The sequence below is a fragment of the Phallusia mammillata genome, chromosome 8 (genome assembly GCF_965637545.1).
Source record: "Phallusia mammillata chromosome 8, kaPhaMamm4.hap1.1, whole genome shotgun sequence".
Lineage (NCBI taxonomy): Eukaryota > Metazoa > Chordata > Ascidiacea > Phlebobranchia > Ascidiidae > Phallusia > Phallusia mammillata.
Window position 1 is genome coordinate 17,606,196 of NC_137259.1, and position 26,994 is coordinate 17,633,189.

General features: G+C 37.6%; 1 protein-coding gene across 1 annotated transcript in view; it reads right to left on the reverse strand.

Annotated features, from left to right (window-relative positions):
• The window catches only part of LOC145204341 (atrial natriuretic peptide receptor 1-like), a 47,321-nt gene extending 20,646 nt beyond the window's left edge, over positions 1 to 26,675 (reverse strand). Inside the window, exons 1-5 of the mRNA XM_080076852.1 lie at positions 25,808 to 26,675; positions 22,298 to 22,454; positions 15,542 to 15,690; positions 13,900 to 14,057; positions 1,305 to 1,468 (exon numbers count right to left, since the gene is read on the reverse strand). Of these exons, the coding sequence (XP_079932978.1) occupies positions 1,305 to 1,468; positions 13,900 to 14,057; positions 15,542 to 15,690; positions 22,298 to 22,454; positions 25,808 to 26,322 (1,143 nt within the window). The 5' untranslated portion in view covers positions 26,323 to 26,675. The remainder of the gene's footprint in view (positions 1 to 1,304; positions 1,469 to 13,899; positions 14,058 to 15,541; positions 15,691 to 22,297; positions 22,455 to 25,807) is intronic.
• Positions 26,676 to 26,994: the final 319 nt, after the last annotated feature.

A 26,994-nucleotide genomic window follows, 5' to 3' on the forward strand; every position in this document is an offset into this window, starting at 1 on the left:
CATTCGGCTTATCAAAGATAAAAACTTTTGATTTCAGCACGTGCTGCGCGAAATTTTACTTAGCAAACTGTTTTGTATGCGAACATATCGTTTGTGAGTTAATTTTGGGCGGGATTTTGATCAAGATGGTGCTTTGTCAACCAACGAACCGTTTTAAACTCGGCTTCCAAGAAATCACAAACGAACGCAAAGATGATAATCATGAACGCAACCTGTAATTAGACTCCAAGAAGTTTTAATTTTACTTTTTTTTCTGCAACTTGGAATTTATTTTGAGCGGAAAGAGATTTTAAGTGAAACAAATTCAACTATAATTTCGAGTTTTTTGGGCCTCAAGTAAACGCCGTGATTATTTGAAAAGCTGTTAAAATTTTAGTTAGGATATTGTTAAAACATTTATTTAAGAGTTAAGAGAGAATATCTTCCTTTTAAGCTCGGTTGTACTTTAATTAAATCCTTTATATCGCTGCTTTGAAAAAGCGTTGCGTGCAAAAACTTACAAGAATTTCAAATTTTTCTGGGCGTCCCCGAACTGGTCATCAAATTCTCAGTAGTCAGTAATTTTTCTTGGAAATTTTATCCGTTACTTTCAAAATTTCAAATAATCTTATGCAACAAAATATCGCATCCTGCAAGTCCGGATTAAGAGAGCTGAACTAATTCGAAAATCCTTAATTAACCTCCGATTGAATTCATTTTGCGCGAAAATATTCGATGATCTGGTCCGATGAAGTTGGTTATTTACCGTGATCGGTATCGTTCTCAAGCTAAGGAGCATTCCAACCCGGTCAAGAAGCTATTTTAGGCGCATTGCTGCTGGTGTAGATGCAAGTCACAAGGTGCTGCTTGAACCGTGAAATAACATGTAAAGCGTAACTGTTTGCAACATTTTGTGCACAAAATTTCGAAGTAATTTTTGTTTGTTGAAACACCCTGATATGTGACGCATTTATGATTATTATGCATACTTATGTCATATACATTCCGCTATTTGGACGGTATAACCCTGATTGAAATGACTCGTAAAAAGGGACCCCAGAAATCCATATTAGATTATGAGTATCAAATATATATAAGTATTGTATTCGAATCTCTAGTTTAGATTCCAATGAGGGTCCTATCTATATATGACTAGTCTTCGAAAGGGGGGCAGAAAGTGTCTTGCATATATTTTGTACATTTTGTCTCCTAAAGGTTCCAATTAGAAGAATTTTTGAACAGATCAGTATATAAAGTATAAAGGTATACAGTATTACAACTAACAAGGTGATAAACAAAAAACAAACCTAAAACTCTAGACTTACCCTTGCTTTGGAACCGTTCGGTAAAATCCATTCCCACGGTCTAGGGCCGAGTTTGTTGTTGAGGTCAACCACGACGTAAGCGTAATCACCTGATTGGTGTTTATATTCATCGGCATGCTTCAAAAAGTCCCGGACCACTGCGTCGTGAGCACTGATGATCAAAACTGAAAAACGTAGACATTCATGGATAAAAATGTTAATCTAAGGTACAACATCAAAGTGGGTTATTAAGAATATATATTTAAAAATATTATTTACAAAAATATATTTAAAAAATTTTAAACGTAAGGTTTACCATGACCCCTGTTGATCAATAACTTACTACGGGTTGAGTTGAGTTTATTTCGTTTGGTGAAAGAACAGATAGCGATGCAATTGCGTTGAACAATCACCTAGTCGGAAATAGCTGCGCAACGTTGAAACATTATGGGGCGAATTAAAGTGAAGGACACAATTGGTGGGTAATAAATAAACGCTATGGCATTTGCATAAAATTGATAACGCATATTTAGCTTAACGTTGTGTAACTTAGAAAACTGTCTTAAATAGTTGTACTGACACAAAAGTAATAATACGACAAAAAATATATGCACGTGTTTCGATAAGCGTTCCACAACCGACCAATTCCAATTTTCCTTTTGGGTGCGAAATTTCGAAACACATTGCCGCAATTCGGCACCTTCATCATACGACACCAAATTGTCACGCACCAAGGCCAACGACAGACACGATTTCGACTCGAAAACAGTTTTAAACGATACCGCAGAGTACGAAAGTGACTCGTTTATTGATTGCTGCATTGGAGATGTCGCACGAGTCTGATATTTAACATGACATTCTGAGTTCTTTGCACGCGACATATTGCTGCTGCCTACACGTGCTGAAGGCCACAAAAGTCAACCCAAGTCGCTTTTAAGGGATTATGTCGCGTCGTGTAACTCTGCAACCGATGCTATTTCAATTGAGCCATTACAGTGGTATGAAGATAGCGTGTTGTGGTCTGATAGTTCATGTGCGCTTGGCCGGGCCGTTTAAGATGGCATTGCTTGATTTGGGTTGATTCTACGAACGTAACAGCTTGTTTTACAAGTCCCAACACGCGTGCATTTGATATTTCAACGTTTCAAGCCAAGATAAAATCTTATCCTTGCAGTTTATCTGGCCAGTGGGCGTCAGCCTTCAGGTTTTTGCTTTTGCCAAGTTGCCAAGTCGGTTTATTGCGAATATTTGGGCTCGACAAGACTCGCACGCAACCTTCGTGCGATTTATTGCGTTGTAGCCACAAATAATTGCCCGTTGATCAAGTTATCCGAGTTCAAGTCACCACGTGGCACCGTTTAATCTTTTTACTCTTTTATGTCACTTTAAAGGCGTGTTTTCTGGGTATGTTACATAACGCAAATGTACTGCGAATTGGTAACTTTCACGTTTTGCATTTAGAGTGCAAGGTTTATTTATACTGACAGCTGTCATGTACGCCCCGGAACGGCAGGAGTGCACGCACAATTTAGGGAACGGGCATTGAGGAAATTTCCAGCAATTGTAAAGGCTTCACTATATTCCCATTACCAAAATCGACTACAGTTTGGAACAACACAAAATAGTCATGATGTACTAAGCCAAAACTAAGCTGCCAAAAAAAAATATACACGTTTTAACGTGCAACAAAGAACAAAAAAAACCCAAGGCCCCTAGTTCAGAGTTATAAGTTGGGCCGGGATCAGGCTCCAATTTCAGGCCCGTTTACAACTCTGCCCAAGTTTATTCATTACATCACGAGTTCTTAGTCTAAGGCATTTTGTGTTGGACAAAAAATATATATCACATTGCTGTTAAATAGAAGTGTCGTAACGTTTTATTACGCTGTCCAACCGTGCATTAACAAATATGATGTAATGTTTCGCGTATTAAACGTTCAACCACTTAATAATAACAAATTTTAGAGCTCTTCTGGGAATTGTATTTTTATACCAACGTTTTGACATCCTATACAGGTCGCCTTTATCAGGGTAAATAACACCGTGGACAGTGTCGCCTAATTTCTTTAACCCCTGGTGAATTCCAACTCATGTTAGTTCAGTCCTTTAGTGATATCATACAACAACAAGTGAACTTGTGATGTGTCATGTACTACGGAAACGGCGGTTTAACCATGGGATGTTTGCTCACGGAAGAGGCACAGTAACAAGGTTATCGAGTTGGGCATCTTAAATTTGTTTTTGTGGTTTTTAATCGTCGTCGCAGACTAACAGGTTTTCCGTAGCTAGCGACCAACTGATGACAATGCTATGCTGTGTAAAAGTCCTGCAACATGGAGGTTCAACCAGTTCGTTACGAAGTTTAGCGAATAGATCAGTGGTTCTTAAAAGATAGCCACACGACGATAACGGAAAAGTTACTTTAAATAATTCGACTCCTAAATTGCAAAAAATGAATTTTTCCACATTTATATCAACAGTGTGCCCCGAAATTTTTGTAGGTGCACTTTAAAGAAAAAACGTTTAAGAAACATTGAGATGGACAAACGTGTGCTTTGTAAAATGTCAAACTGGTCAAAAAAATTGCCTACAGTCCAATATAACTGTTGACGTTCTATGGATAAATAAATTGGCATGTACCGGTATAAAGGCTAACATGCTTTATTATCAACCGTTTTTGTAGTAATTCATGAAACAGAATGTTAATACAACTGAATTTCCATCTCAAAGTTAAATAATAAAGTGCAGATAAAGTTTCAGCCAGAAATCAAAGAACAATCGATTTTTGAAGTGTCTACCATCAATCTTACGCCCAATTCATTAATCAGGTTTTATATCAAATAACGCAACAACGACCTACGTAGCTTAAAAGCGGTGATTACGAGAAGCCTAAATCACATTATTCCTGCAATCTTCAACAAGGAGCGGTTGTATTTAAGGCTCGGGACGGTTGCAAACCCGGTTAATCTTCCTTCGACATTTTACAGCCTCGTAGCTGTCACAGATCGAGACAGGCCGTAACCAGCACCTATTAATTCACTGCATAGGCGTAATTTCGCTTCACCAGACCTGTTGAGATGATCGGCATCAAATTCGTGGAAGTCGTTTGCCGGTGGCATTGGGTTGCTGTCAAGCTGGAATGTGATAAGGCAAGACCAATAGATGCCCGATGTTACGCAATTTCAAGACACTCACGAAAGCGTGGCGATAAACGTGGGAAAACGCATGGTTCAACACTTTAAAACAATTTGTGACAACTAAAAATGCCAAAAACCTGCATTGCTATTATGTGTTATTTACAACATACTAGCTTTGTGGTATTTTTCGTTTTTAAGAAAATATTTGATTTTTGATGGCTTTTTTCCAATATGCCAAGGGAAAAATCTATATTTTCGGAGACCATTACGTTGAAAAAAAAAGGACCATTGACAGTCAAATTAAGATGTTTTTAGATAAGGATCATAAAGAGATCTTTTTTTCCGTGCATTGTCTGTGAAAAAAGGCTATCTAATACGTTAAAGCAGAAAAAACGATTTTTCGGGATTTTTGGGTGACAAAACAAAATATTTACTGATTATTTGTAATGTATATGGCATAGGGTTAACAGGCAAGGGCCTTTGTGTCTGTGTATTGTATTGCGGTATTTGTTTTATAGAAAAGAGCGCCTTCCGAAGAGATACGGTGCTATCGATCAACTAAAAAATTGTCACCAACGCCCAGCGGCAGTTAAACGCACCGGGAGTAAGGCAGTGGATTACTGAAAACCAAAAACAAACAAACTTGCCTTAAAATCGTTTTAATCCTGATACTGCCATATTTTCTAAGGCATTAAATCAGCAAGCAATACCAGTCTTAAAGTCCTTGCATTTCCACCTTAGAAAGCCCATCACCACACACACCTCAAAGATACACGATTGCATGATGGAAAGGTTTGTGTAACTGGTGCAGAACGTTACGAGTGTTCAGTAGCAACAAGAAACGCCCAAAGGCGGAAAATAAACACTGGTGTTTTAATCGGGGCTCGCCAATCCGCTGAACTCAAAGGTTGCTAGTGCATTAAACTTACTTTGAGTTTTAAATGCAGACTTCGTACCTCAATAACTGTATGCGCCTACAGATCATGATTCCTTTTTAAACTTTTAAATAAATCGTAGGCCATCATCTGGCTAACGAGCATATGTCGCATATGCCTAAGCATCTGGCGCCCTCCTGCGGGTAGCAGATATACGTTCATGCAAAAACTAAATGCAATGTTCGCATTTTTCTCTAGAAGTTTGTAGATCTAAAGTCGTCTCAAAACACGGGCTTATAGTATCCTTAACCCAGTTGATGCTTTTTCTTACACTTTAGTTGTTGTGAAGTCTATGTAACATTTTACAAGGCAAACATAACTGTTGTTGGTTAGGAACGATCTATTTAATTAAACCTTGTCGCTGTAAATATTGAACAAATGACTTAAAACATTCAAGATGTTAGAAGTTGTTACAAAAACGATTTCTCTCTATGAAATTAAAACCTATACAATATTTTGTTTACCTCATCATCTGTGCACATAAATTGTGTGAAAAATTGCATCAAAAACACTCTATAATTAGCACAAATGCAACAAAACACTGTCTTCCGTTTTAGGGCATACAATCTAACCACTAGAAATCGTGCGCAAAAGGGCAGCGGATCGTTTGCGTTGAGGTGATATGAGTTGCTTTATCATATGCCTTGAAAGGTCGGATTCCAAGATAAGGAATTTTCTTGCTGGAGTATCAACAATTGGGAAATTAGGCTCCGGACGTCGAATTTACGATGCAAACAGCCCCAGGGCGCCACGCTGATATAGCGGGATCATGAGTAAACTGATGATGTAATTTCAATTCTAGATGTAGAGTGTTATAACACTGTGCTGTGTGAAAAGTTTGGTACGAAAATTTAAGTTTTACTTGTAGTGAGTTGAAAAAATTGTGTTTGCCTGTTGTAATTGGTTGCGGAAAGAAATGTTTGGTTGGTAAAACACACTATAGTTTTTTGCCACAAGTTTTATTAGTTATTACCAAATCAGACAAGTAAAACCCGATTTAAAAAAAAGACTGAATTAGGCTCAAGAGTTGGTGAAATTGCGACACAAATGATGCTGAGTGTAAAGTCAAGTCCGAATTAAACCTGTTTTAAATAACTTAAACCCTAACACGGCCGAAACCCGGTCCAAATTACAACTCTGTAGCAATCTACTTGCACAACCCACTAAAAACAGCGCACGAAACGTAAAAAACAAATTCATCTGGTTTTAATTTTGTGTGTTTGCGTCGTTCTGTGGTTCAAAGTTCTACGGAACAACTTGTCGTGGTCTAACCCCTACATCACGTTTAGTTTCTAATGCAACATACATATGCAGGAACTGTGCCGAGAAGCGAAAACCCAAATCTCGTAGCCGGATATCGTGGCTTATCTAATCCTTGTTTCACCACAATGTTTTGCGTTTTATAAAATCGACCTTTAGAATGCGCAATTGCATCGAACACGTGGTAAACTGGAATTGACGTTGATTGAAAATTCCAGTGCTGTAATGATTACGGTTTAAAACGAATTTTCTGAACAATAAGACATGTAACGTTTTACGTCTATTTGGGCAGTTATATTCGTAATTATCATTTTAAACAGATTCGAGTATAGGAGTCTACATGTGATTACATATATTAGAATGTAAATGCTGGAAGTGTTGACAATAAAGCTTCTGTCTGTGCCACATTTAACAAGTCACGTTCAAGTCTAACGCAAACCCTGACATTTAGAAGAACCGTGTTTGAAAGTGAAAGCAAGCACTATCTACTAACAAAACATTTTGCTATCGATAGCTTTAATGTTAACAACTTTGCACATTAGGACATCTGGCATCTCTAGAAACCTACCTTTTAGCGAATGCAAAAACAATCTATTATTATAGATTTCGGCAAGTGGATAGACCGTTGCATTGTTCGTTAGGCAATACATCATCCCAACACATTTGGAAAATAATTTCTCGCAAACGAGCAAATAATGAAACACGAGCTTTCGTCAGAATCGTGCCCAAACATGACAAAAACCATTAACGATAAGGTCATGCAGCCATTTCAATAGATACAGATGGCGGGTAAATTGCCGGTCGTGGCATTGTTCCGTCCACCGGTTCATGACGCATCAAACCCCGCAGATCGTCAGCAAAAAGCCCGAGGTTTTTATCTTTTATCTCCCCGCTAGTTATCAAGAAATCTCGACTGAAAGCATTTCCGCCCACTAAAGAGCGTATCACGCAAAAACTCGTTACAACATGAAAGAAACCTTCACCTTGCAAAAACTGACAACAATCTACTTTCATGATTGCACGGTCGTTTGCTATGTGTCGGTGCATTTTGCAGCAAACAAAAATGTTCACAGTGTAATCGCCATGCGGACTGATGGTAGATTTAAGTAACAAACATCAAACGTTTGTCTTTAACTTTAAAATTACATATTATGCATTAACAGCATAAAATTCTATGCAAATAAAATCTATTTCAAACTAGGCCAAATTTGAAATTAAAACTATTGAAATTTTAGTTATCATAAGTATTTTATTCAAATCGAATTTAGTTTTTTTTCGTGCGTTTTATTCAATAAAAATGAGATTGTGACCAATATACGCTCTGGGTGATAAATTGCACGATAATTAATCAATAAAACTGCAAATAAAAAGTGTAAAATAAGCGTGTTTCAAATATCTAGGTCAATTTGTATTTAAACCTTGTTTAAAGCAAGATTCCTCAATCTTAAACTCATAAAAAAATTATCGTACATGTTTTGAAGCAGTGGATTTTGAAACACGAAAGCCCAAACGTGCACAGTTATCTTTATTTCACCAATAGACCACTTGAAGCGCAATTACTAAGCCTTCTTATCACAAGCCTGGGTCCAATTTCTCATGAAGCTTTATCGTAAATGGCGTGGTACGTAAAACAAGCAGTTTCGATTGTAACCTAAGCTCGTTTCGATTGCCCACAAAAGTCGTGCTCTTGATAATATCTGCCACAAAAGAGCATCGTTTACATGGAATATGTGGGCGAAGACACGTCCGCAAACTAGGCATTTGAACTGCATTTGGGGGTAAACAACTGCATGCAAAATGCGACAAACGCTGACGCATCTTGCAGAAATGTCTTAAAGCGAAAATCACAATCTTCGCTCAGGACAAGGTGGCGGTTATCTTGGATTATACATGACGCAATGATTTTGACAGAAATGTCAACAATGATAAATGCACGTCACCGAAAATGCTAGTGCTTGAAATTTAAATACAAGTTTGAAAGGTCAAAAGGTTGAAACATTGTTGCTATTTAGAATACACAGGTCGAGTGCGAGTAGAATTGCAGATGTTCTTAACAACCGTATTATTAGCAAGCTACAAACTGTATGTTTTAACGGGCCTGTAGTCATCTACATTGTATTTAAGGCATATATGTTTAACCCAAATAGTTTGCACTGACATGATCTTATTTAATTCCAATTATAAGTTACCACACTAGTAGTGCTTTTACTGCTTTGGCATGTTGCCTATTGTGTTTTGGACGATTTTAGGATTGATTGCATTCACCTGCCAGGCTCTCAGACCTAGCAAAACAGACGTAAGTCGAGGCGAGGTCAATGGCCATAAATTGATCCCTGAGGGACACCTTTTTTAAGTATTCATCATCAGATAAGAGAAAGTTGGCCTGCACCACTGTGCAATCATCACATCTTGAAGCACCAATCTGATTTCTTGCTATGCATTTTGCAAGGTGCCTATATGTTTTGCAGGCTCGAGAAAGGTGACTGTCCTTTTGTCAAATAAACGCCTGCCGATCTTTATCAAAATGTCACGGTTTTACACAATTGCGACCCGATGTATATTTACCGAATCGCATTATTCTCTTTAACCAAAACCGTTTAACTCATTACTCAAAAGTTTACATATATTTTCACTCCAATTTATGTGGGGATTGCCATAATTTTTGGATTAGACTTTGTGTAATTAATGTCAAGGCAAAATAACGGCTTTCAAACAAAAATCTTCGGAAATGTCGTTTATATCGTTTTTTGCCATCTTTTGGAACAAATATTAAGATACTAGTAGTTCCAACGAGTTTAGAACTAAATGGGTACAGCGTTCCTGCATTTTACTTTTAAAAGACTCTAAAGTAGAAGATTTATGCTCAAATCAAAAGCTTCTACTAAATTCTTCAATGCTAGGCTGTGCCGAGTCTGTGTCTTATGTATTTTTAAAAACAGATCATTGATTACCGTTGATGAAAAGTCACATAGATTTCAAAGTGCAGATGGTTTTAAATGTCAACCGATTATTCTGGGTAAACTTTCCAACGAAGGAATTTCCTTTTTAGCAATCATGTACAAATTAGTTCACATTAAAACGTACTTATATCCATTCTCATCACACAAGTTCTAATTCTCCGACTTTGTAAATTCTTATTCTGACGTAAGGCCATTAGCTTGCTTCAGGGCCCATAATGACAGACCAATGTTTTCACCCTCGAAGATCTAAACTAAGATATATAGGAGTGATAAATCACACGTCTAATCGAATCAACTATATTTTCACACAACCCCGACCACTTTCTATACCGATTATGAGTCCTCTGTATAATAAAGAGCGAAGGTCGGTGAAGCCAAAACGATTTGTTCCGGGTTTTTAAAATGCAATCAGGGCCATAATTTGCATATTCATGCGATTCGCAAGTCAAGAGTACAACGCTCTTCGTGGCGTTGAGTTCTGTGTTTAAGCAACCGCGGTCTGAAAGTTTCTTTCTGGTGTGAAAAATAAAGTGGTTCACGCGATTGCTTTGTCGATAAAATATTATGCTGCTTACGAGAAAAAATAACATTTGCGAAAATCTTTTACCACTATGTACTTGTTTTTGACTTTTTGGTATCGTAATCTGTTTGTATTTTTTCCCAAACAAACAAAGATATGATTTTAAGTTTAAATATGTAAAACAAGTTTTAAAAAATTGCTTCAAGAATGTAAAAACTTATTGTGTTCATAATATTAGTATTTCTTAAAAATATTATCTGTAAACCACTTTTTTCAAGTTTTTTATGCAAGGAAAAGACTGGATGAAATCTGTACAATACAGATTCAGAAGAAATGCCCATGACTGGCAAAAACAAGACAAAGTCGAAAAACAAACAGGAGGATGTGTTAGTCATCAATACCGGGTCGTATTATCGACGACCAAATACATTAAGATAAAAGCTTCAGGTCGCTTTGTTGCGTCAAAATGTTAAACTTGAAACTTGACAAACAATATTCAGTTGCAAAAAAACATATTTTCTGTTTTGGGTTAAACGCTTTCAAACTTTTTTATTTTTTTGTCGAAACGATAGGTGATTTCATAAAGCAGCTACCTTGAAAGCTATATGCATGTTCGGCCTCGTTTTATTAAATAATAAAGGGTTAAGACGCTTTGCTTTAAATTAGTGTTTCTTTCAGGTGTTGGACTATTTTGCCCGAGTGTCACCGCTTGCTAATAAAACATAAAAAATATTTCAAATTAGACACTTATTCAATGGACCTTCTTGAACGCTGTTTTCAAAAGGGGCGGTTCTTAACACTAAAAAATACTATTGCTGTAAGCGCATTGAAAACGAAATTGTTTAAATGTAGGAAGTGACAACCCATAGAACTTAGCGCCTAAAATTGCTTATTTGAAAACTTAAATCTATGACCAAACGGCCCATAATTTTCTACATTCACCAAGCAACGTACTGGGCGATCGTATCAGAAGGCATTGGGTACGTTAAAGAACATAGCGAGCAATTTTTCTAGAAAGCTGATCAGATTAAATTAACGTTCATCAAGCTGCTCATTAGGTCTGCTGTGTTTATGGTTTTCATTAGTGGTCGGTTACAGCACGTAAGTTCAAGTTGACCCAACAACCTCACCCATGATAACCGAGCTACCTTATGTTGCCACTGCAAACTTTCCAGCGGCGATTTAGCCCGATTGCATACCAAGGAAGCATTGCGATAACTACACACTGGTTTTCAGGAGGTCTTATTTGAATGCAAGACCGTTGCGCAATTTTAAACTCTGAAAACAGGTCTGTAAACTGGCTTTGGGACAATCAACTGATAGCGTGTTGTTTTGAAAGAGCTATGTATTGACATTGTGCCCGACTAAAAGGGGGAATACAAATGTTTTGAATTCTTTAAACAAAATAAATCACAAAACTAGCACAAAGATTAATGCATGGCACTCAAAAATCATCATTTTTGTGCTTTTTGAAAAAGAGAAAATAATTTATTTATAAACACAAACATGTTTGTTAAAATGCAAACTTCCTCCATAACTAAGCTTTGAACGCTTTAAGATAACAATAAAGTGAGCTTTGGTTCCTAATAACTACGGCTATTCAGGTGTTGCCATGGACAGTATTTTTTCAGCCTTGACGAAACAATGTTAATACAATCCAAAAAATTTCAAAATCATGAAAATGTTTGAAAAGACCACCAAGGAAGTTTCGTTTTGCTAACTTGTGGTTACACATTGTTGAATTTAGGCATATTTTGACGTGAAACTCTGTCGTTCTCGAAAGAAACTGTGAAAAACAATTCGTCGAAAAGTGATTCAAGTTGACACGAGATGTTGTGGCTCGCGAAATCCCAAATTCCAAACACGTTTTTGATGTTGAGGTTTCGAATTTGCTGTGTTGTGCAAAGGAGTGTCAAAAACGCTTCATGGACAAACGCAGTGTCTTCATAAGTTCAAGTACTCTGGGCGCTTAGGATATTTTATTCGCAAAGTGAATAATCATGAGGAGAATTGTCGTTCTATTTCCAGAGCGTCATATCTATAACTTTGGTCTTAAACTTTGAAACTTTTAATGCAATTGTTTTGTTGTATTTCAATTAACTTAGGATTGTTTTGCAGCCAGTGCCTTTCGTTTCTTTAAAACTAAAGCAGTTTCTACAAGTTTTTGCAACTTGGCAAGTATGTACCATAGAGGTCAACCAAGAACAACCATTAAAAACGTTTCTTTAGGATTGGAAAATCAACACTCATTTTCCAGGAAGCACTTCTCAAAAATTTGGACCAGCTGCGCATATTTCAGCACAAAACCTAACCAGCGGGCAATAATGCTTGGATGGTAACTAATATATGGTGATGGATGGTATTTTGACCGCAGAGAGGCTACACCAGTGCGCCGGTGGCCAATCTGCGCTTGCTGTGTGCTTTCTAGTGAGGTAACACTGCTGCAAAATGCCCTGAAGGGACGCAGGGCTTCGGAGAATAGCATCAGATGCGATCTTGAATTATCATTGGAGGTCTTGTGAGATCAGCCCGATGCCGAGGCTGCGCGACTCCCGGATTTCGAAAATACATTCCCGCCGAGAAAAAATGGCCGAGTCGATGTGTAAACAGGTAAATAACCGCGCTGTATACGAGATCGCTTATCTCTGGTTTTCTCTTAAACAGTCGGCAAGCAATAGTAAATCCAAGTCGCGCTACCACTGTGTTATGTTTTTTCAGCAAACCAAACAAACTTCACAACAATAAAACTGATTATCAGTAAAAACCATAGAAATAACACTTGGGTAAAAAAAACGAACCACTTATTCAAACATGGCATTGTTGAAATGTTTTTGTAAATTCGATTTAAAAATGCAACCCAAGATGCAAAAAAAAACTAATTTAAACACTTAATAATTTTTGTTTATACCCCTTAACAACCTTAAAAAATGTGCGGACCCATTTTTTAATTTTTAAGAAGAGTCCGTGTTTTCAAACTGATCTTTTTGGTTTAACCTTTTTCCCAGATATGCAAATCGTTCTTTGCAAGTATCCTAACTGTACACAGGGCAAGGTAAAGCGTGTTGAGATAAAGCTAATTTCACCCATTCTCGTCAAAAGCCTTGCGGAAAGTGGTTGCCTCGTGTTTGTTGTTGATTTATCGCGTTTATCACCAAAGAACACCGAATCCTTTGTGTAAAAATTAGTTTCCTAAACGTTTCTTTCGACACTAAACTGACGGCAGGTTATTAGGTTTTTAATTCGTAAGGTTAAGAGGATCCCACTTGCAGATTAACAAACACAGAGCGTTTTTTGTCTTTCCGGATTACATTTTTAATATAGTTACCATACCTAAAATTATTGCTCCAGGATAAAAAAGAAAAACGATAATTTTACAATTTAAGATAAAAACCGTGTTTAAAATTTTACCTGTAGTAAGTCTTAAAACTGGTTTAAAATTTGTGAAATGTAAATCGCTAAAACTGTTTTGGAGAACTATATTTAAAATATATATTTCTCATAGGTGCAGCAATAGCTATAAATAAATTGTTACTGCCGGTCATAGTATAAATTTAAACCAGCTCATCCGACAAGTGTATTTTTGGCAAAATGTCCACGCTACATTTGCGCAGCTATTTCCGGCTTAGTGATGGTTTGTTACAATTGTGTCGCTATGTGTTTATTCACAGAGCAAAATAAACTCAACTCAACCCATTGCTCTCAACACAGTGAGTAAAACTACTGCCAATGCACTACTCCACTGCTTCAAATATCGGACACAGATTAGCAGTGTGGCTGAATAATTTTGAAAAATGAAATCTCAAACCTCTTGCAATGTTGTTGATAGCTCTCATTGCATCTGCGTACTGATACATTTCGCTATTGTAATCGAAATATTCGGAAAGACGAACTTGAATCATTTTGTAATCTGGACGAGATTCCAACACTTGCTCGTAAATCCCTTCAGCGATAAAATAATGGAATCTGCAAATATAAAAGAATAGTAAATAGCCGAAATTTGTTCTTTCAAAGAGGCCTGATAATGTACACGAACCCTTTTTTATTCACCAAGATCATTATGAGATCTAATAGGTTAAGTTTTGCAATAAAGCTGAAAAGAACATACATGCGTTACTGAAATCAGCCCTAAAACACACACACAAACCAGCGATAACGGCATATATGTATGAAACATAGTATGCCAGGGTTGTTGCAAAAATACCGGCTTAAATCGTTGTATTGAAAGATATAGAGCGGGAAATGCACACTCGACAATTTCGTTGCCGAAACGAAAACTAAACGTCGTTTATAGATGGTATTTTATTTATAGTGCAAATATAGTTGTTAAAATTCGAAAAAATGTGTATTTTCTGTGCAACAAACATTACCAAACCACACTCGATGTGCTTAATACCTTTAAATTATAAAACAAAGTTATACACGTGCATGTATTTGTAATTAAATGGCAAAAAATGTCTGTGTGTACGTAGGACCTTAAACGATCTTGTAGGCAAACTGACAAAGACGCTGAACCAGTAATAAGACTTTTGCGCAACCCACTTAACTCTGTGTGCTTAAGGGGTCTTGTCCTTTCGGCGGAATAAACAATTTCGGTTCACATTTCCACAAGCATGTGTATGTGTGTATTTCACTACCGCAAGCTAGCTACAGCCTTCCGCGGTTAAAGAATTTTGCGGAAAACCTCATTAACGGACGCGCGATTTTCCACGAAATCGAGAAGTCCGCTCGCTAAAGTTCACCACGGTTCAATCAGACGGTTTTGCAGTTCCAGGAAATGATGTGCTGAGATCACTCTATCTTAAAGATCGAAACTTGTAATGCGTCAACGTTAGTGTAGCATACTGTACGCTCTATATGCTACTGTTGATAGCTTAGACACTGTTGAGTTGTATGGGGTGTGTTACCAGTTTGGCAGGATTTTTTATCAGAAAACCCAGATGGTGGCTGGGATCTTATTGGGATCTGTAGTCACTAACGACTTTTTTGATTTCCTGTTTTGTGGAAGAATCTTTTTTAAGTTTCAGACCAAATAAACGTCTTAGCCTATATACTATAATGTAGATAGCCGTGTGGTTGTTAAAAATTAAACCGTTCAAGCTACCCATATTTGCATATTGTATGTTAACGTTTCAGACGACTTTATGTTTCAATTTGGGTCTTTGTAACTTTTCTGTTTTAGCTTAAAGGTAGGCTAATTAATTGAAAACGTTATGTTACAAGGCCTTACACAATAAATCCACGGTTTAAAACAACCTGACTTAGTCAAATCGCATGTACTTATAACATTGTGGATGTTGAAATACAAAAAGCGGCATGAGTGGTTGGTTGTCACACGAAACTTTAATGAATCTTTAGACTTTAAGTTTTCAGCAGAGATTATGACCACAACATCAGTGTGTCCTTGAAACCAATTCAAAAACCAAATCTAAGTATTATGAACAAATCACCTTTCTTGCATATCATCCACAAACACTTCTGCGGCTGTGGTTGTCCAGTTGTAATACGAGAGAAGAGATTCAAGACAGTTTCCCACTTCCATCTCTACCGGGCCAGTCCGGACCATCGTAGCCGGAACCTTCTCTCCTTTATAAGGAAACTGTCGAGGAAACATTAAAAAGTTATTTCACCAGGGAAAAAAGTGATTACAAAGTCTTTAAAGAGGGGCTTTTTGGCATAAACAAGGAGCGCATACTAAATTTGATCAAACTTCTAGAATAGTTGGGAAAAACAATTACCAAGAAAAAGCCCAGTGATTTCATAATATACGTTATGCAACCGAATGTAATCTAATTTGAGCATGAGTAACTGGCGTATCACGGTTATGATAAAACATCATCAGAATGATGAATTGTCACGATAATGATCTCACATGATCCATCGTGAACCCGCGGATGCAACACAACCACATTTTTCACAAACATCATTATTTTTATGTTTCGGCGGGAAAATGTCACAAACCTTTCAAAGTGGACTGAATTATCTCGGTCATGTGTTTGTTCGGTTGACGACTAAAAACTGAAGGTTGTAGCGTTTTGCTGCGAGGCAAATTCACGCTTAAAGGCATTTTAGCTGCTTGTACGGACAGCAATGTAGCCTGACAGCAAAGAAATTCGAGCCCTGGGTTTTAAAACGCGAACAGAGCGGAGAAGGTCATCTTGTCGAGCGATCTACAGCAACACGGCGAAAGCAGAAGCAGCACAAAACGGACACAGACGTTCGGAAGACCTAAGTCTGTGTACATTCGTCAGTGCGCGATAAATAAACTGTGCCTGTCAACGTGGTCTCCGAATTATTCAAAAACAACGAGTTCTAGCCCGAGAGTGGGCTGTTTTGCGGCCGAGAAGGCGTTTAGGAAACGTGTCTCTGTTTCTCGCATCACTGAAAGATGAACCGAAATTTATTTTCCGATGACGATGCACAACAAACATTCGTGACGTCGAACACTCGCCAGGGTTACATAAGCTACCGCATTATTGCTTATACGGTTGCTTGACGCTAGTGTTTGTGGCAAGGACTCACATTTTTTTGCCACAAACTCTTGTTGTTGGGAATTTTTTCGCCTAAAAGGCGGGCGGCAACGACTTCCGGATTGACGACAAATAATTGCGACTAGTTTTAAGGAGTTAATCAGATACAAAACTGCCTGGGAGCCATGAAAACATTATATCTCAATTGTTTTTACCAATGTATGAAATGCTCCTTGTAGAATATTTTTACATGTAACTAAGAATGGAAAGTATAGCGAGGAAAGCAGTCAACATTATATTCTGCAACTTCAAAAAGCAACTTATCAAGTGGAAAGATCAGACAAACAACAAAGTAAAAGGCCACATACGTTATCAAAATACTTCACTAATGACGGCTTGCAACGAAAACAATCATTGGTCTCATTCCGACACAAAAACGTCAAAACTTGTTTACGACGCGACACGCCACACTTTCTCCTTAGCGACGCGACGTCGTTTGTCGCCACGGTATTTGCGTGCCCACGCGGGGTGCGGGCCAGTCCACTTGTGACCCTTACCTTATTTGGTTAGCCCTGCTCGATACGCCGGTGTGACCCATGAACCCGAGATCGCGGAGATCTTGTTAAATGGGACTTCCCCTACCGTTTTGATTCCCATCAGTGCCGAATCGCTGTTATGATTTCTATGACTTGTGACCTGGCGTTTGCCGATTTTTGTGCGATTACTTTCCAGGAAGTAGGTCAACTGTAGTTATTTCCCAGTCTTTGCGGAGAAAGGGTGCAGTGAATTTCGGCAAAATAGGGTGTATTGACATGATATAAACGATTTCTTATGTAAGGTGTGCACTATGCAATCGCTATTGGTGTAGTTTTCGCATTCTTAAGGTCCGATATATCGCATGGCCAAACCCAATATGGGCAAGACCCTAGAAAATTTCCAAGAATTCTAACGTTTTTTGACTTTAGAAGCCCGAAGGTTACAAGAGCAAATCACAGATTCAAACCATTTTTAGGCGCTTCCATGTTTTGATATTTAAATTTGATAGTAAGGTAGCAAAACACATGTATTAAAAGGGCACTGACAGTTTAAATACACCTGCTACAGAAAATACCACCAATAGGTCAACTATTGTCCTCCTTGACCACGATATACAACACAAACGTTTCTCTTTACCCGCAAAACACACACAACAAGTATTTTTGGCAAAAACAACAACCTTCCCAACTAACTATCTATCTACAGCATACAAAGTATACCTACTGCTTACTAAATGTTAACATTTCATGACCTTAATATGTCTCAGTGGAAATCTATTCGTGTTCAATTCGTCACACCAGATAACAAACTTCAAATCGTCAGCCTTTACCTAGAAATAAGCACATATCGTTCTTCGGAGAAGCGAGATACTAAAGCTACGTTCGGTACCAGCTGATAATTATATAACAACGAAGTTTATCCTAAAATCAATAGCAGCTACCTGTTGGGCTAACACCTGCCTGAATATGGTGTCGCGCTTGAAGAATATTCAAATATTATTGTTTTGCGGTCGTTAGGTGTAAACGGTTTAACATTTACCCAACTGCGGAGTTAGGTTAAGCTTTATTAACCGCACCCTGTCAAAACGAAAACTCATTAATCAAAATAATCTATAAAGTTCCAGGAAATACTGGTTATCCTGGTTATGTGTGAGTTATCCTAACAAAACACCCACTCAAGGTTAACCAATAGCGGCCTGTTGCATTTTTGCAGCTGAATACATCTACCAATCACACTAACAAACTAAATAAACATAGATCAGATATACAAAGGAACAATACTTGACAGAGGATTTTCGTTCTATGCTATCCAATCTTAGAAAACATATAAGCACATTATTTGATCAACAACAAACTGCCAAAGAATTCATATTGGACACATAGACGTATTTGTTCTAAAAGTTGCAACGGTTGGCACTAATAATCACCACAGCGATTGTTGAACCGTTATCAATTCTTTTCGTGTCAGCTGTTTTGAAGCACATGGCATTTGCTGAAAATAACTAAGCAATGGTCTAACGTACGCAAAAGTTATGTGGTAAATGTTAACTTTATTTAGGCTTTGTCACTTTGTGTACAGATATATTTTAATAAAATATTGTTACACTATAAGCTTCTTTTCCGTGTCAGCTGTTTTGAAGCATACAGCATTGTCTGAAAATAACTAAGCAATATTATATGTATGCAAAGTTATGTTATAAATGTTAACTTTATTTAGGCTTTCTCGTTTGTGTGGAGATATTGCCCAACCGAGTGACATTACACTTGTCCCGGAACATTTTTATCAGTTTCATTGCGCGAACAAATGTGTTGGGTAAAAACAAGCGCGCATTGAGATATAAATGCAATTTCTTGCTCCTGTGGCAAGAGTTTGTATTCAAAACGATCGCAAATCGAGGTAAAAAGTCATCGATAAAACGCGAAAACTTACATAAGCCAGATAATATCGTGATCAAAATCCGATTACAGAATTTCCGAGTTGAATGTAATTGCACCAAACTGTTTGAATGTCACCAGAATGCGTTGATTTGCAGTGAGTTCGGTTTAACCACTAGCTTGGCGAGCCAAAATTTCTTCGAAGAAATGTTTCCTACGACAGCTACCGATAAACCACAATTATCGCGCCCTTGACAGCTTTTCGCATGAGAGGGCAGTAATTATACGGTTGCAGCCCAAAATTTGCAGCCTCCATGACCAGGGAAAACATGTTGTCGTTGGAGATTAAAGAAAAACTGATGCGTCCTCTTGGAATTTTCTCAGCTTAAGAGTGATAAAATTGCCGCCTAACATCCGTTATAATAAGAATTGCGTTCACAGATTAACGAGAAACCAAAAAAAAAATACTTGATAAAAAAATTGTTTTCTACCAAGGCTCAAAAATACCAAAAACACTTGATAGTTCGTTTGCATTCATTTAGTTTTTAAAACTCTTTTAGTACACTTGTATATCACATCGTAAACCTATTGCACTAAAACTAAAAAGTTACATTAATTGTCTCCAAATTGTAAAGTTACCATAAAAAGCAAATAGCCTGTATATACTTGTTGAGTGCTAAAAAAATTGATAATATTTATAATTTTAGTTTGCCTTTAAAAGTTTTTTAGCCAAACTTTCCCTTTAAACGTTTTTATGACCAAAATAACCTTTTGATTGGCGGTTAGTTAGAGGGCGTGTCCTATACAAGGTCGAGGTAGCTGTTGGCCACTGAGGACGCATGTGGTCTGGTATGCGGTCTAAGCCACTTGGCCATAAAGTGCTTCTGCGAAAGATTAACGCGCTGCCAATTGCCGATTGAGTGTAGAAACGCCTTCTTAGTAAAGGTTTCTTTCATGTGAAGTTCCCCACTGCGTAGTATAGTAGATTAGGTCATGAATGCGAAATTCGTTTTTCATGTTAAGCCGAATTGTTAAGTGAACAAAATATACATCTATAACTTAACCAGAACTTCTGAGAGTTTTTTGTGATCTTTTATAGTGATTAAACTTTTATCGCCGAAAACTGTGGTAATATTTTCAGTAAAATCGTCATCTGAAGTTGTGTCGACGGAATTACTTTTTGAACTCGTATTCCAGCAAACTATCTACAGTTTCTGACGCTTGGCACAACATAACAGTCTACAACCCAAATAGCGCACCCAAAATACGTAAATACAAGATTTAAAGCAGCTTAGCAAACAACCATGTCAAAAGCTTGTTACTTTTTTTTCAATATAAATAATCAGTGCTCTTAAATGCAAATCTCAATTTTAAAAATCCTTTATTTTTCAGTTAAGGTTTGAAATGGCAAAAAACATATAAATCTAACCGAGCAAACGGGCGTAAGGGTAAAGACAAATGTATATCTATCAAGTTAAGTCATCTCGTGTTATCGAAGTGCGAAACCGGACTTTGCTATTTTGTGGAAATTCTACGAAAACAAACAACTTACTCGTCATTCATGAATTAAAGTAAAGTTGTATTTGAGCAAAGTCCGCTCGTAGGACGGTATCTTGTCTCTTCATCACACTGCAATTGTGCACAAGCCAACCAGTTTAACCTACGTGCCAAGCTAAACAAGACAATAAACATATCGTACGCGCGCAAAACCGACGCTTGCCAATGTTTATTTTGTTACTGGCATCGATTTAAATCTTCTCTCCTTAATTGTGCAGCCTGTTCATATACAATGCTCGTTTTGGCGATAAGTGTATTTCATACAGAGATGCATCAATTGTTTATCGCTTATAGTTACCGCTTGCTTTTGTCAGCACCTACTTGACAGACAAGGTGCTTTCCGGAATTTGAAAGCCTATTTTCTATCTATGATGAAAAGACATGTTTATGGTGGACAAAAACACAGTTTTAGGGCTTTGTTTTTTTTAGCCCAGAATTCGCATAAGAACTGTAAACAATCAAATTTCGGACCTAAACTAAAAAGAACAAGCCCGAAACCCGGACTAAACGAAAATTGTTTTTGAAACAAAGCCCTAACTGGGTCCAAATGTTAGTAAATTACGACACAAATTGGGCCGATGGTAAAATCAGGCCCGAATCAAAGTCCGTTTCATTTTAACTGAAGGGTGTACGTACTCGAATGAGCCCATCAAAACTTTCCGTGACATACAAACCGTATGACATACAAAATAAATTCGCACTTTGTTTTATATACTCTTAAAAAATACATTTTTACTTACCATTAAAAAAAATGATAAGAAAAAAGAATTGTTTAAACCTTTGCTGATGGCACTGGTTCCGTATATTGCGCAGTAGGCCCATATAAATAATTTACCCTATTATATTATTGGACATCTCTTCAATGTCAAGATTTATACGCAAGGTTATAAGGGTGATAAATTAACCGTACTGCGCATGCGCACTATACACCGGTATTTACAACGTCATTTAGAACGCCAAGTTAATACGCAACACAAACCTTGCAGCGATAAAGATAGCCTTTCAGCGTATTAAGAGACTCCAAGAATACACCTCGTAATTTATTACTTAACAACGAAGCCAGAAAAAACACTCCTTTACCAATAGTTTGAAATCTCAAACAACACTGCAACTTTGCAACTAATATTTAGTCAATTTTAGTTGGGCTGTGGCTCTTTCTCCTAAAGGTCCGGATTAAAACGGCATCAAATCGTGAGATTGTTACCGACCGCATACATTCCACAGTCAAGTACGTGGTTTAGAAGTCAAAAATTCCCGGTAAGCATAGCATGGAAAATCTCACGTCCACCACGCAGAGTTCTTTAGTGTTGAATGACAATGCGCGACAACTCCCATAACGAAACAGACAACCAATGTGATTTCAATTGACAAAGCCACATAAATGTTCAAAAACGATTTTCATGTATCCTTACCGATAAAAGAATGTAACAAGTATATTTTTATCGCCAAGTTTTTCATTATTAATTGTGAGTTTGCTGGTTCTGTCGGTTTGGGACTGATTGTTAAATTAACTAATTTTGTATTTGATAGCAACTGACTGAATAGCGTTTAGACTTGATGGCAAACTGTCATTTCTACAACTCAACAAACCAGACCAAATTACCCAAAGTTTAATACCCAACATAAAGCCAATAATGCACTGCAAAACTCCGTAGCTTAATAAAATTAAACTCAAACCAGGTAACCCATTCAAATATTTAACCAAACACCGCCTTAACAAAAATAAACTTAAACAAATTAAAATTAGAAATTGAATGCATTGATTTACCCTTAAGCCTCTGGACACAGCACCAGGTGTTAGGTTGAGAAGATTCCAATGAGAACTGAACGAAGCAACGCGAGACATTGAGAATGCATCCATGGGTCCAATCATGGCGGTCATATGATCCTGCATCATGGCGTCCACCGAAGCGATTTGTGATATTCTGTGAAAAGTTTAAGTACAAAAATCATGATTTTTTACACAAGCAAGATAATGTATTTTTTTGGAAGCTCGTTTTGGCAACTATGTGAAGGATTCTTATGAAAATCAATTTTAAAAGAAATAAACTTTATAAAGTTTATAGTTTCCCGTGCAAAATTTGCCTTTTGTAGTGCTTAAAATCCAAATAAAGGTTTCAAAAACAAATGTAAAAACGTCCATCTTTTAGTACAGCGAAAGTTTGTAAAAGTTCCCCGGTTTAAAGTGTGTAAAGTTTGCAGCTGTGCAACGAGAAAAATTTCAAAGAAAATATATGTTGTAAGACTATTTTAAGACACTCGAAAGTAAGCATATCTTTTTTCTCTACTTACACCTGTTTCATCACAGGTTGCTGAAAACAAAACCCATATATTCACTGTTATGGCAGTGCGTTTGTATTCATAGTGTACACAACCTGTACATTACAAGGGTGTGGTCTCATAATTCAGTTTACATTGGGCGTTTGCAAGGCATAAATGCCGCAGGAGAATTTCGGAAACGTGCCAAAGAGGTCTGACACCGTTTACTTCCGGCGGTAAATGTGTCAGGAGCAACGACAGCTATGTATTTACACTCCATACCTTATCTCAAATTTTTGCGTCAAGCCAGAGGATACTGTCGTGCCATAAGCATAGCTTCAAGATCTTAATTGACTGGTTTGTTTATAGGCGAGTTAAAAATAGGCGCCAAACACCAGTTCGAAGTGTAGAGTAGACGCGACGGGTTGGGGTGATAGGAAAGGAAGCGACCAAATTAAAGATCGATTTGTTTTACGAACAGGCATGCCACAAAGGAAGTAACTTGTAAAATGGATGTACTTTGTTCGCCGATATTCGGAACCGGTTTTCACAGAACGGAAGCAATTTTACTTGTTTAGAGTAATCAATAATAAACAGTTGGTTCTAAGTGATAGAATTTGCTCTGAAAAAGATAATGATGTATTGTTTATGTTTTGTTATCTTTGTTTCTGAGAAAAACAACTCTAAACAGGAAACACAATTTGCATAATCTTGCGCTCTTATCAAATTGCATGTTATGTATTCTACATGTTAAGGTTTTTATTTCTCGATTATCGTAATATATGATTCGGCAACGAAGATGTAACAGTCGTCAATAGCGGTTTCAACGTTTAGCCGTAGTGTCTAAAAACGTTACACCGTTTAACTGAATTTCTTTTGACAACAATTAACGTTTTGACATGCGCTTTTTAGTATTATTTTATTAATATGTTTGTTTGCAAGCAAAAAACATTCAATACTTAACTCAAAATCTAATAACTTACTACAGAAACCTTAAGTAGAGACAGGCCTTAATAAAAACAAAATATCTTGCAGAAAGTAATTTAACCCTGAACGCATATGTGGTATAAATGTCTGCAATAAAATTTAACGGTCATGCGCAAGCTATCTGGCATTTTTAACTTTCATAAGCTGTAATGGTTCATTAATGGTAAGAAGATTGTAAATATGCGCAAGTGAAGGTTTTACGGTGAGCCATTTTGATGAGCATGTGTAAGTTTATCTACACCATAGGCCTTTAAGTCAGAATTTCAGCGCTAATTAAAGGCGTATTTTGCCGGTTTTGTCGGATTACGCTGGGAGAAACTGTGCTATTCCGGCGCCTGCAAATATGTCATTACATGAAGGTGCTAGAAAACGGATCCCATCATTTTCCGACCTACATGGCAGCAATAACTTACAATTATATTTGATCGCGCGGACCAGTGCAGGTGGCCACCGCCCACCGTACAATTACACATGACTGTGACATTATCTATTTATCTCTGCGGCTTTTACTACACCACGAGACGACTTTAGCAATAACTCACATATGAGGGGATAGGTTTTATTGGGGCTTCTTAAATATTAAGATTGACAAGAACTGCTAAGATTGAAAGCGGCGGTTAAAATAAATTTGGTATTGATCGATAAATCTCGTTGCAGACAAAATAGTTTGAGCAATTACCTAGTTATTAAATCATGTAAAGTTAATATTAAAAACACTTCTTTTAATATATTTTTATCCAGAAAACGTTCAAGATTAATTGTAAGTGGTAATAATATTAACCGCTTTATATAAATTTTGACTTTTTTTGCGATAGTATTAATTAAAACTCAAATAAGACCGCATTCTTATAAATAAACTACGGCAATCATAGGCACTGTTTGTTTAATCAAAAAAGGGAAAAGACAAATGCTTTTAGTTTTTATCCAAAAATCAGTAATTTCCAAATTCCTAACATAATATAAGCAAAGCGACACATATCCGGTTTTCACTGATTATCTTTAGATGATCACGTGTCTCGCTTTCCTAGGTCACGTGGGTCACAAAAACTGACCAGGCGTGCACTTAAAGAAGAGGGCTGTGTTGTGTCATAAAGCCCCATAAGTATTCGCATCCTGTATGGACTTCCGGGAATCTATGATTATCCAACGATGCTTGTCACAGGCGCGAGTCAAATGCGGACACTGAAAAGTGTAGACTTATGCGATAAAACGCGCCAGGAATGGGGAAGTTGTTTTCAGTCGCTTGTCGCCTTTTCACGCGAAAAAAACGATTTCTTATCACCGCGAAAACAGCTCGATGAAACCCGATGGGCAAATCCTTATCATGATTTTCAGTTCGAGTGGTAAACAGCGGAAAACGGTTACTGGCAAATTTTCGGATGTGCGGTTGGTTGCATTAAGTGCTCGTGACGACATGATTACGTTGACGCTGTTCATTTTAATGGCGATAACGTCTGATCTTTTTTGCGCACGAATTTATTGGCATCTGACGTAAGCCACGAAAAAAATATACCAGGAATCGGCCGGTGAAAAAAATTGAATCACGAAATTGCAAACATAGTTCATATTTAACTTTTAGGTCGAAAAGCACGATTTTTCTCTTTTTCGATTTTTATCCGGCACGTAAAAGTGAAAGTAATGTCAATTTATATCGCATCAAAAAAAATTAAGAGTGAAAATCTAATCAGTTTCTGGTCAAATACATTATTTGTTGTAGTCAGCAAAATTTTCAATAAAATTGCATCTGAATTTATTGTCTATCGGTGTGAAAATGAAACCTATTCGAACCCGTTTAGCACGTAATATTATTTGTGTTGTGAACTCGCGCAAAACCGAATTCTAGTCATGTGACATTCAGCAGCAAACTCGTTAGGCTACAACTCTGTAGGCGCGTTTGCGTCAAAGCTGCACAAGGTCGAACGCAGGTCGGATAAACAAACCACAAACACACGCCAAAATTAATGCGCTTTGCGGGCATTAAGGCTGACATTTTACTCTGCACACGCATTGATATGAAAAATCATCGCTCTACCTTGACGATGCAAATCCGTTGTCGTTGCTCGAATCGAAGTAATGAAGTTGAATGTCGAAGTCATCCAACAAGCCTGGAGTATTTCGTATCTTCTCAAGTGCTAGGTCCAGCGCTGGCTTAGCAAACAAGTATGACCAAGGGTAGATATTATAGTCGTGCGCTAAGCACTCTATATCAGGTAAACCGTCTTCGCCAATGCAATATCCATGTAAGTAGTCCTGGTTGTAAATGCTTTCATCATAGGTGTCTCCATGCGTAGAGTCGTTTATAATCCCTAAGTCATCCGCTTTAGTTGGCTCTTCTGTTTTGAAATCTTCATTATGTTTTCGATCTTGAGAATACAACGCGTCTTGATAGTCCCCAGCCAAATCACCCGGCAAAGGCTTTGTATCTAATGCCAAATAGGTGAACGCTTGAATACCAGGCACCATAACTGTAATGTTAATTTGCTTTTCTGCATTTATGGAGCCCAAGAAAGCTGACATCAGAGTCAGAACGCTTAAAACGCGCCACATCTTTTCAACACGGACCGACTTGTCAAACCGAACGCTATAAACTGCTAAAAGTTCTGTATAGTATCATTCAAAAGGGCTGTATCGGCCTTGTTAGTTTACTTGGCTTCTGGCAAAGCGAAACTCAGTGTAATGGCGCCGCCGGCCCGCACACCTGCTAAAAACTGCCCGAGCAGTGAAGAAGGCAGAAGCAAACTCTTACGTAACCTTGTGTGCGTGGAAAATCAAAGACGTCAGCAAGCAACGACGGCCGCCGCCAAACGGCACCAACACATCTCGTAAGCTTATTACAAGCTGGGCGTTTCTTAGCTGTCGATTTGCGCCATTTCATTGGTTACATTAAGTCGAGCACCGCAGGACTGTGAATTCTCTTGTCACTGAGTGAGATCAGACGGGTATGGCGCGAGGCCGCTTGTGTACCGCTTCCGAATCTCATTGAAACTGTCAGTTTTTCGGCTTTCGGAACAAAGGCAAGACTGTGAGGTCGCTTTGATTGGCACGCGCACCGAATAGATTCTAATTCGCGAATAAGAATCGCTATTGTTTCATAAAAAACGTTACTTGCAATTGCACATAACGCATTTATAGATCACCTTTTTGGTGATAAATATGAAATAATGAACTGTCTATTATAATGGATTAACAACACAAGTAAGCAAGGCGTAAACATGCTTT